This window comes from Saccopteryx bilineata, chromosome 7, assembly GCF_036850765.1.
Source record: "Saccopteryx bilineata isolate mSacBil1 chromosome 7, mSacBil1_pri_phased_curated, whole genome shotgun sequence".
In the NCBI taxonomy this organism is placed as follows: domain Eukaryota; kingdom Metazoa; phylum Chordata; class Mammalia; order Chiroptera; family Emballonuridae; genus Saccopteryx; species Saccopteryx bilineata.
In genome coordinates this window covers 104025412-104037554 of record NC_089496.1, presented here as the reverse complement: position 1 = coordinate 104037554, position 12143 = coordinate 104025412, and the positions used below count along the sequence as shown (strand labels likewise).

Genomic DNA, 12143 nt, shown 5'->3' with positions numbered 1-12143 from the left:
GTGACTAGTTGATAAAAAGCGTTTGTTAGCGGTACAGCTGAGATCACTAGAACCATCTTGTTTCATGCCAACAGCATCCTGAATTCAGAAGGTTGGACTCTGATGAGCAGGAGAGTCAGGTGGCTTAACCACAGGACAGCTACTGCGGTTGTACATTGTCACAGTGAATGCAGCACAGTTATGAGCTCTACTCTTTTTAAAATAAACGTTTTGTTTTGAGGCAGTTATGTTCTCAAATTGGAAAAGATAAGGAAAAAGTTTCCTTTAAAAAATAAGCAGATCGGGTTAAGTGGTAGGTTTGGTCCGCGTTAAGAGGTGAGGTGTATGGGCAAGTGAGAAGTCATCCTAGTCCGCTGACTTCTTTAGCTGTTTCCTGTTTTTCACTCCTCCGGCCTGACCCTCAGCTCTTAGCAGGGCCTGCTTCACGGAGGGGCATTCTTGGCACCCTTGCCCTGCCCCAGCAGTGAGGGGGTGGACGGACAGCTCTTCGTTCCGTGGTGCCGGTGCGGGAGGTGAGAGGCCCACCTTGTGGGGTTTTGTTCAGTTTGGTTCTCCTGCTCCTGCCCCATATGTCATCGGAGTCTGAGCCCTCGGAGTCGGGGCTCCCATTCCCCGCGGCCCCACCCTTCCCAGGTTCAAGGTCTGGAACAGGGGCTGGTAAACTCTTTCTCCTAGGCATCCGAGAGCAGATACCCTCGCGGGCCTTCTGGGCTCTGTTGCTCATTGCCAGCTGAGTTGTTGCAGCATGAAGGCAGCCGGAGACCATTTGTAAATGGCTGGGCGTGACTGTACCTGTACAGCCTTATTTGTAAAAACGGGGTGGACCAGATTCAGTAAACGGTTGGGCTTGCCTGTTACCTGTGTGAGGCCCCCGGGACTGTACTGCTAGATCACACCTGGCCTTTGGCCATTCATTACAATTGCTGTGGTTGTCTCACCAGCTCTGAAGGCTGCCATCACCAGCGGAGAAGCGCTCTGTGTGTCACTCTCGGGAATTCATTCACCTGGTTGGACGTTCTGTATGTAAAATATTGATGCAGAGACCTCAGTTCCCTGATAAACTCAAAAAATAGATTATGTAGGTTAACCAGACTTGGGAGATGTTGATATGTAGCTGAGTAATAAGAGCAGATCACAAAGTAATGAAATTCCATATTTGTTACACATACAGACACACACAGAGACTCGCACACAGACCAGAACAAAATGTTGATGATAGTTATCTAGCAATGTTGGTAGTGGCTACTTTTCTATAATTGTATTTTTAATTAAAAAATTTTTAGTGAACGTGGATTACTCTAAAGATTTATGTGCCTTTGTAATGGTTATTAGATTCTTCCCTCCTACCCTTATTTCTTCCCGATTTCATTTTAACGTGGAAAAATCATTACTTGTTTAAGAAAACCAGAATGTTTTTGTGACCATAAAATCATATATTCTTAATTTTTCATGTTTCATTTGGGTGGGGAAAGTGGGGCATAGGAGGAGGAGGTGTCTTAATTTGGAATCGTGAGCCTTGTTTGTATTTTATATCTGCAGTGTCCAGTTTGATGACCTCTAGCCCCATGTGACTATTAAAGTTAAAATGAAATAAAAATTCACTTCCTTAGCTTTATTAAGTACATTTCGAATGCTCAGTAGCCATATGTGGCTAATGGCTGCCATACTGGACATTTCTATTATTACAGAAAGTTCTGTTTGACAGAACTGGCCTAGATTATAGTATGTTTGTTTATTGGGTAGTAAAAGTATTAAACAAATCATGTCATTCTAAAATTAATACACATTTAATTAGAGTAACTGACTGAACCTCCTTACCTAGTTTTCAGGGTCATAACGAGCTCTGTCCCTGCCCCACCTGTGAAGGTTTGACATAGGTATCAAATCTGAGCTTCCTTTTCTTGCTCTGAGGCACTTCTCACAGTTTACTAAGTGATGTTTAGCAGATGGGGTCTTCCAAGCTAGGTGTCAAAATTATTTTGTTTTCATCTAATGATACGTGAGGTTATCATCTAGTTCTACCATTTTAACCTTAAATTTTTTTGTTTAAAATTGTCTACAAAAGAACATCTGTATGAAGTCATTGATTGCAATATTGTGATAACAAAAGATGAACAAAAATAATCAGTCTGGGTACTGATTAAATAGTACAGTCACCATTGTACAGTACTTATAAGAACAGATTTTTATTTTATTTTATTTTTTTTTTCATTTTTCTGAAGCTGGAAACAGGGAGAGACAGTCAGACAGACTCCCGCATGCGCCCGACCGGGATCCACCCGGCACGCCCACCAGGGGGCGATGCTCTGCCCATCCTGGGCGTCGCCATGTTGCGACCAGAGCCACTCTAGCGCCTGAGGCAGAGGCCACAGAGCCATCCCCAGCGCCCGGGCCATCTTTGCTCCCATGGAGCCTTGGCTGCGGGAGGGGAAGAGAGAGACAGAGAGGAAAGCGCGGCGGAGGGGTGGAGAAGCAAATGGGCGCTTCTCCTGTGTGCCCTGGCCGGGAATCGAACCCGGGTCCTCCGCACGCTAGGCCGACGCTCTACCGCTGAGAAGAACAGATTTCTTAAAGTGTGGTTTGAGGACCTCTGAGGGTCCCCGAAATCCTTTCAGAGGGTCTGCAAAATGAGAACTCTCTTTCTAATGCTACTAAGGTGTTACTTGCCCTTTCTCTCTGTTGACATTTGCTCTGATGGCACAAAAGCCACGGTGAGGGAAACTGCTGGTGTCTGCATGACGCCTCACTTCCACACACTCGCAGGAGAAAACCAAAGAGAAACAAGCCAGTTCCACTGAAGAGTGACCTGCAAGAAGCAGTGAAAATTATTCATTTTATGAAATTGTGACTTTGAGTATACTTTAAAAAATATCCCGTGTGCTCAGATGGGAAGCTGCATACCAAAGCACAATGATTGTTTTGAGGAAAAGCCCTTGGTGGTTATATGAGTTTTGAGCTAAACTAGCTTGTTTTTTTTCCTCGCTGTAGAATACTATTCACTATTTTTATTTGAAAGGATGACACATTGACAAACTATGGTTATTTAGACTTTGGTATTTGACAGACATTTTCTCAAAAATGAATAAAGTAAGTCTTTCACTTCAAGGGTAACAACTGACATTTGTTGTCAATGCTAAAATTTGAGCTTTGAAGTGAAAGTTAGAACTATGGAAAACTTGTGTCTACCACCATATCCTTTATCACTTCTCAGTACCTAGAAAGACTCTTCTGATTAGATAGGTGGTGATATTACAAATGCAGTTTTTTGTATATAGTGAAATGTGTCAACATTTGGAAGATTTGCATAACTCTTAGTATGTAGTGACCAATTTGTGATGTTATAAAATGTATGTGTAAAAGATCCATTCTAAATAGAAGATAGACCAGTGGGTTTTAATTGCTAGAGAGCAACGAATTATATAGTTTCTGATTTCATATTGCGGCTACCCTTTACGAAACCGCCGCTTGTCAAGTTTCAAAGAATATCCACAAGTATGTGAAAGGCTGCTACAATACGCCTTCTTGTTCTGTCTATATATCTTTGTGAGGATAGATATTTCTTCATTTATTTCAACCAAAACAACACAACATAGCTCATTCAAACAGAAGCAGATATTAAGCCAGACTCTAAAGAGACTTGCAGTAATCTGAAAACAATTCCACTCTTCTTACTAATTATTTTTGTTTTGGAAAATATTTACATTTAAAACATAAAGCTGTATTTTAACATTAAAATATGTTGAAATGAAATGAGTTTATTGTCATTTTAGAATGAATTTATATTTTTAAAACCCAGTTTTGGCCCTGGCTGTTTACCTCAGCAGTCTAGCGTTGGCCGGTGTGTGGATGTCCTGGGTTTGATTCCAGGTCAGGGGACATGGGAGAAGGGACCATCTGCTTTTCCACCTCTTTCCCTTTCCCTTCTCTCTCTCTCTCTCTCTCTCTCTCCCCCCCCCCCCTCTCTCTCCCTCCTGCAGTCATGGCTTGGTTGGAGCAAGTTGGACTGGGTGCGGAGGATGGCTCCATGGTCTTGCCTCAGGCGCTAAAATAGCTCAGTTGCCGAGCAGTGGAGCAAGGCCCCAGATGGGCAGAGCATTGCCCTGTAGAGGGCTTGCCCCGTGGATCCTGGTCAGGGTGCATGTGGGAGTCTGTCTCCCTGACTCACTGCTTCTCACTTAGTAAAAAACAAACAAAAAAACCTCAGTTTAAATTTTTAATGTGGTGAATATTGACATATATAACCTATATCATAAAAGCTTTGTGTAATCTTTGGTTATTTTTAGGAGTATAAAAGATTCCTGAGACCAAATATGTGAGAACCACTAGAATAAACCAGTTTCCAGAATACATTTTTGGAACAGTTGCGGATCAGTGTGATTGTATGTTAGCGTTTGTGTGGAAAAGGGTATAAATGAGATACTTAGTTTTTGCATATACGTAAAATTTTTCTGTAGGGATATAAAAGAATTAAGTGTTGGCCCAGTGAGAGAGAAATGAAACTTTTTAAAACATTTGAATTTTAAACTGGATGAATACATTACTCATTAAAAAACAAAAATTCCTACTACCGGCCATGTCACACATTGAGGGGAATCAGGTCTGTTGTGAAAAATTGGAACAAGTTTGGAGTAACAGTTATTTTTCTTGCGGCCCTCTTTTTCTTGTTTGAGAAGAATATGAACCTTGCTTGTTTTAAGGGTAAAAAATGTCATTTAATGTCTAAGCCAAATATATTCATGTTGAAATAATGTAAATCAAATAGGTAGTGATTTCCCCACTGGGGCCCAGAGTATACTGACTAAGTTTTAAGGATGAACAATTTGATTAGTTTTTAAAAATAGCTTTTCTTTAGGTTCCTAGTAAAGAGATTGGATTTATTTGAGAAGATTGTTATAATTTATAGTCCTGCCATTTCAAAGGTTTTGAGTAAGTGCCATGTGAAATGTGGAAATAAAAAGCTAAGTAAATGTTCTGACATTTCATTCAGTACAAAAAGTACCTTTTATTACTCCTAACCTTTGAGGCTTTGGGAATTTTTGAAGAGAATAAGGAATTCAATTTTATTTATTCTGTCTGCTACTAAGTATGCCTTTTGATCAATGTTCATACTTTTAACTTTGAGATAAAGTGTCCTTTTACGAAAGGGAAAATTATTTTAATGCAAAAACTTCAGATTTTTTTCATATAATACTTCTAAAATTAATTTCTTTGAATACTGAAATATTATTTCCAGAGCTCATTGAACCACTTTAGAGAGAGAGATTACATGTGTTTCTGTTCATTAGTTATAGTTAAAAGTTTGCCCATAATGTGGAACCATTTTCCCCAATTCCTTTAGTTTATAAGGAATGTTTTTAATAATGTTCATGGGTTTTTATGAAGTATTAGACAAATGGGTAGTTAATTCAGAAAGTTTTTTTTTTTTATTTTTTATTTTGGACACTTTATTTCTTTATTTATTTCTTTATTTATTTTACAGAGACAGAGTCAGAGAGAGGGATAGATAGAAACAGACAGGAATGGAGAGAGATGAGAAGCATCAATCATCAGTTTTTCGTTGTGGCACTTTAGTTCATTGATTGCTTTCTCATATGTGCCTTGACTGCGGGCCTTCAGCAGACCGAGTAACTTCTTTCTCGAGCCAGCGATCTTGGATCCATGCTGGTGAGCTTCTGCTCAAACCAGATGAGCCCGTGCTCAAGCTGGCACCTCGGGGTCTCGAACCTGGGTCCTCAGCTTCCCAGTCCAATGCTCTATCCACTGCGCCACCACCTGGTCAGGCAATTCAGAAAGTTTACTTGTTGCATATTCATGTATAATAGTTGACATTTTTTCAAGGCACTTATACGTAATTTTCTTGGAATCTAAGCACATCTTAGAAATAGCATCATTACCATTTTTCCTATTTTATATGTGTGGATATTGAATTTGGGGACTAAAATGAATTGTGTAATGTCATAAAGCCTTGTTAAATAGTGAAATAATTTAGACTTAAGGCTAGGTTAGATTTAGATTTTAATAAATTTGGGTTTAAGTAAGACTGCCCTTGTGCGACATGCCTTTATGTATACCTAGTATGTTCCAGGCTCTGTGGTTGGCACTGGAAATGTAATGATAAGACATTGGTCCTGCTCCCCAGGGACTTGAAGTGTAGTGATGAGACCCCCCCCAGTGGGAGAAGTGTGGAAGTGTGATGGTTCCTGGTTGAAGGGCCATATATCCTAGTATTTATGAAGAAGTAAGTGACAGATCTTGAAGGAGAAGGAGAAGTTAGCCAGGTGAATCTGGTTAGGGGGCGGTGCTAAAGACATTCAGGTAGAAACATGGCTGGTCAAGGAAGAACGAAACAGCCTACAGATGCTGTCGGGTAACTGCTAGCAGTCTGTGGATTTGCTCTGCTGGGCTGCACATGAGGGAGCGGATGTGAGTGCAGAGAGTGCCCTGAGTTGGGAATTTGAACTTTCCTCTAAAGGTTTTAGGGTGCTAAGAAAAGGAATGTCAGTAGATGGAAGGACTAAGGCTGACCAAGGTTTGAGACTCCATTCTTGAGCTTGTTAGCTGTGAGGCCGTAGTCACGTGACTAAATATTTTGAGCCCCAGTTCTTTCCTATGTAAAGTAGAAATAGCATTCGGTTTGCAGGCAGTTAGGACGACTAAGGAAAACAAATGTTAAAGCATCTAGTGTGCACCAGACCTTAAGTCCTCACTCATGGAAGCTGAATTAGAAGTAAGGAGAGTCACTGTACACCTTCGAAGCTTGTAGGTAGAGCCATTTGCACTTGAGGTTGTGACTGAAGGCCTTTAAACCTGGTTTCCTAGAATGCTCACCTTTATGTTTTCCCACAGGCCAGCCCTCCAGATCTCTATATTGAAAGATTTAATATAGCTCTTGGACAGTATATGGGAGCATTGCAGAGCATTGTGCCTCTTTTCATATATATGGTAAGTTAGGGTTTGCTTTATTGGTCTAAGCATAGAGAGCGAAGCATGTCCTGTATTTTTTTTACTATACATTATAGTAGAAATGGAAATTAACCCATTGAAGTGGAATGTATGGTGGGAGCTAGTGGGTGCATGTTTATACCTGCTCTCAAAATGGGCAGCCTGTCATTAGTGATTCCCAGTGTTACCTTTAAATGATAAGCTTGTGTGTGTATGTGTTTTTTTCTGAAGTGAGAAGTGGGGAGGCAGTCATACAGACTCCCGCATGTGCCCTACCGGGATCCACCCGGCATGCCTACCAGGGGGCAATGCTCTGCCCATCTGGGGTGTTGCTCCATTGCAACCAGAGCCATTCTAGCACCTGAGGCAGAGACCATGGAGCCATCCTCAACGCCCGGGCCAATTTAGCGCCCCTTGGCTGCAGGAGGGGAAGAGAGAGATAGAAGAAGGAGAGGGGGAGGGGTGGAGAAGCAGATGGGTGCTCTCTTGTGTTCCCTGGCTGGGAATTGAACCTGGGACTTCCACATTCAGGCTGACGCTCTACTACTGAGCCGGCCAGCCAGGGCCAGGGCAGATGATAAGGTATTTTTAAAGGGCATTTTAAGTGCCTGTCACACACTGTGGGTCCATGTGTCTGTACATCCCTGTCAGGTCATGTTGGTATCTTCCCATGTTCTTTTGGGGGGGAGTGTATGGTTTATAGCATTTTACATTTCCATTCTTTTAACCCCATTCCCAAAAGACCTGTAAATAGGACAGGACTTTCTTATGTTGTTCGATGTTGGGTTTTTATGTTTTAATTGATGCCTTCTAAGAGTTGTTTCCTAAAATAATTTATTCTTCAGTTCATTAACTAATCATTTTCCCTAACTGATGCACTGAAAAATAATTTATCTTTTTCAGAATAAGTTTTACATTGAAACCAAGCTTAACAGAGACTTAAAAGATGACCTTATAAAGCTGTTTACGGAACATGTTGCAGAAAAGCACATTTACAGCCTAATGCGTAAGTAATTCAGCCTACCAGGAGTGAGAGAACACTAACCGTGACAGATACATTGTTTTGATCAGAGAGCACTGGCGCATAAACCCCACTGTTGACATCTTCTGAATCATACAGTAGAAGGTGTTGAAGCCCGTCTCTGTAGAGAGGGGCACGAGGAATTGAAAATAGGACTTGAAGGTCATGGATATGCAGCTGGGAGCTGCATAGCCATGTTAATCAACAGTGTATCATGTCTGGCCCGATCCTTGCCTTTTTTCCTCTTCTGACAGGGGGAGACATTGTTAAGGGGTTCACCCCTACCTTTGTCACTGGTACCTCTAAGGAGCGCAGTGTGATATCTTTGAAGTGGTAGCACAGAATCCTCTCTGATTTTTACTCTGGTGCAGAAACCCCTCTCTTGTCTGGCTCTGTCATTTATTAACTGTCTCATGCAAGCTTCTGAGCCTCTGGTCCTGTGTTTTCTCTCCTGTGGATTGGGGTTTGTAAAATGTTTAACGTGGTTATGTAGGTTAAGAAAGCAGATCAGAGGGCAGGTTCAGTGTGGCTTCCTTTCCCCCATCCCCAGGCCCTGCCCCCTCGCAGTAGGCTGCGTCTTACCATACCTCTCCTAAAACAGTGGACCTCTCCAGCGCGTTTAGGAATCCTGGACAACCTGATGTGTCAGGATCCTTTAAAAGCTCATATTTATGCACTATATCATTAAGTATGTTAGAATTTAGCACATACTAAATGGGCTTGTAGTATTTTTTACTTTCTTATAATCATAGGTATTAACACAATGAACTTTTACCAGAATTTCCCAGAGAATTGTAAGTTTGACCATTAACTCTTACCTTTTTGAGTGTAAAGGAAGAGAAGGAATATTCAACGTTGGGCCAGTTTATTTTAGAAAGGCAGAGTTTTCAAATAATATTGAAGGTGAAGATAATATATGTTTTATTATGTTCTGAAGAGATTCCAGAATCATAATAGAGGTCTAGAATCTTGGGAGTATGCCCCCCTTTTAAGTGCTGGCTGAACATTTATAGATATCTTGAAACATATCATGATATATTCCAGCTGTTAATTATGACTACTTAAGTATTATCTCTGCTATTGACATTGTCTGTGTATTTTTATAAGCTATAACACAGCATTTTGGAGTCTTTCCTGTTAAAATTCTTTAGACCAGTGTAATTTGGTAGTAAAACTTATTTACTATAGAAATGTGTTTTTATATTTTTCATCAATTTGGAAATAACTTTTATTGGGCATATAATTTTATTGGGCAAAGAGAATATGGTAGTCCAGATCTGGTGTGAGAAAACATAAACAGATTACTTCTTTCTTTTGTTTATAATATAATCTGATTTTCAGTAGAAATTACATTTACAGGTGGATATGCCTTTTCTCTCCCAAGTAAACTGAAAGGCTTAAGCTTTTAGAAATTGGATAAAACTGAGCTTATGAGATATTGAGCGGGCAGGAGGCATTGTGCTTAGAGTAAGGGATACAAAAGTGACCCCTGGCCTCATTGCTTTGGGCTGTGTAACAACAAGAAACTCATAAATATTTGACAATGTTATGTGCGTGATCATCAAAAAGAGTTTCTAAACCAAACACACACATACACACACACACACACACACACACACACACACACACACGGCTTACTGTGTGGTGTGGGACTTGTTCTAGACACTTTACAAGTATTACTTATTTCTCATAATTCTAAGGAAGGTAGGATCATAACCTCTATTTTACAGATGGAAAAACTGAGGCACAGAGAGGTTAAATGTTTTTTAAAAATATTTATTTTATTGATTTTAGAAGGAAGGAGAGAGTGAGAGAGACAGGAACATCAATCTGTTCCTGTATGTGCCTTGACTAGGGGTGGAACTGGGAGAGGTTAAAATTATTTAAAAAAACAAACAAAAAACCTCACAGCTGTTAAGGATTGATTTCTTGTCTCTAGTAACACATTTTCCTATACTCACCTTTCACTCTACCAAAACACATAACTACATTCAATTTCTATAATTTTTAAGAAACTGATCAGTAATTTTCTTAACTTGGCTTCAGATACATTTGGAAATGCTAGTGTTTCATTTATTACTGTTGTGTAACAAATTGTCCCAAACATAGTGGCTTAAAACAACAACTCTATTTTATTTTGCTCACCAGCTTGCTAGGGCAGTTTATCTCTGCTCTGGTCAGCATTGGCTCATATGACCCCATCAGGGTTTGGGGACTTTTAAGATGGCTCACTTATATGACTGGCAGGTTGTACTGGCTTTTGGTTTCTCTCTTGTGTTTCCTCTAAGAGTGAATTTCCCAAGATATAGGAACTAGAAATTGCCAATTTCTTAGGTTCTGGGCCCTAACTTGGCACAATGTCACTTTGCTATAGTCTGTTGGGCAGGCAGTTACAGAGCCCAGATTCCAGGGGAGAGGACATGGACACACCTCTCAATGGGAGGCATGCCAAAAGGATTTGGGGACCATGTTTTAAAACCAATACAGCAGGACAAAATGAACACCCATTCTGCTAATAAGTAATTGGTACTTCTTAACCCCTCCCCCCTTTTCACACAGTCCCCCCAACCCCTTTTTCATCTGGCAGCCATCAATTGGAACAAGACTTATTGAAGGTCAGAACAGTTGGTCAGAAAGTAGGAAGATGAATTAATATAGTAGTTAGAGCCTGGGTTTGGGCTACATGTTGAAGTTAGAGCAGAACTTGAGTAGAAGAGACTCCTTCAGAACCTAAAATTTAGAATTTTAATTTTTAAATGTTATATTTTTAAAACATTTTCTGTAGTGCTTAAATTAACATTTGTCTCCTTAAAATTTATCTATGCCATTTAGAATTATAATTATCTAGTGATGATAAATCCAAAGGATAAATTTGAACAATGTACCTTTGGCCTTTACCACATAAATTAAAGTGTAACTCACATTGACTGTTTGAAACTGTGGAGTCATTGTTGGCCAAGAGAGATGGCATTTCCTTTTTTTTTTTTTTTTTTTTTTTTTTAAAAAACATGAACAGAAGAAAAGCAGCTTGTACAGTTTGACAAGCCTGGCGTAGAGTAAAAGTATGCCAAGTTGTATGGAGTATTTTGGTTAGTAAATTACAGGTTTTTGAGAGAAAAATTAAAAATGAACCATTTTGAATCAGTAGTTACCTGTTTATCCAGTAAATAATGGAACTCGTTTCTGTTAATGATGTTACCTGGAGGAATCATTTCTATCCATTTAAAAATGTTCTCATAAAATTAAAAGAAAGCTGACTCTGTTGTCATGTCCCGTCAGGGTCCTGTAGTTACCAGGGTTATGACAGTGAGAAGGGTGGGCGAGCGTGGTCTCTTGCTGTTACCTTTGGTAAGGAAACAGAACATATTTGCGACTCTGATTGCAGTCAACGAAATGACTAATAACACATCTTTTAGAGAAATCCCAGGAGCCTCAAACATGGTGATTTGGGGGAAAGAGAAATGACTGAGAGAATTAGAGAACATTTTATCTCCCAAATATAAATCTTTTGAATCGTGAACATAATGGAAGCACTTTGAGCTCGCTTACTAAGTACCATCATACCATTGCTTTTAGAAAGCTTTACTCGTTTTCAGAGTCTCCACGACTTGAATTATTTCCATTAGTGTTTCCACAGACCGTACATGTTTATTTACTAGATCGAGCTCTGTTGCATTGGATTTAAAAAAGCCTTAGTGTATATAACCTCTTGGTGTGTCCTCTTGGGCTGTTCTCTATCCTTGTACTTGTTTACCCTTCCATCTTTGGGAGACGTAGTAATAGAAAGAAAAACCGTCACAGTAAGTGTTCCATCATTTTCATATCCCATTTTTTCTTCTTATTTCAGCTTTACTTATAGAAGCGCAGTCAACACCATTTCAGGTCACACCTTCAACTATGGCAAATATTGTGAAAGGCCTGTATACTCTCAGACCAGGTAAATTTGTACGTTTCTTTTGGGGTCGGGCTTGTTTGTTTCCAGTCCTATCCAAGAGGACAGTGTTTCTGTGTTTTCTGAGGCCTGATGGTATTTGGATTTGTTATGGCAAAAAAAAAAAAAATCATCATTGTGAAATGTGAATTCAGGATTCAATTGGAATGATCTCTGTTCCAGTGAAAATGAACATTTAGGAAATAATTTGTAGAAGACACTTTTGATGAAATTGAGGCTCATGCCTGG

The 12143-nt window shown here is 39.9% G+C and overlaps 1 protein-coding gene across 1 annotated transcript in view; it reads left to right on the top strand.

Annotated features, from left to right (window-relative positions):
- Nucleotides 1–12143, top strand: part of CACUL1 (CDK2 associated cullin domain 1) — a 52813-nt gene that overhangs the window by 26721 nt on the left and 13949 nt on the right. The window contains exons 4-6 of the mRNA XM_066239983.1: nt 6847–6942; nt 7846–7948; nt 11811–11900. Coding sequence (XP_066096080.1) covers nt 6847–6942; nt 7846–7948; nt 11811–11900 — 289 coding nt within the window. The remainder of the gene's footprint in view (nt 1–6846; nt 6943–7845; nt 7949–11810; nt 11901–12143) is intronic.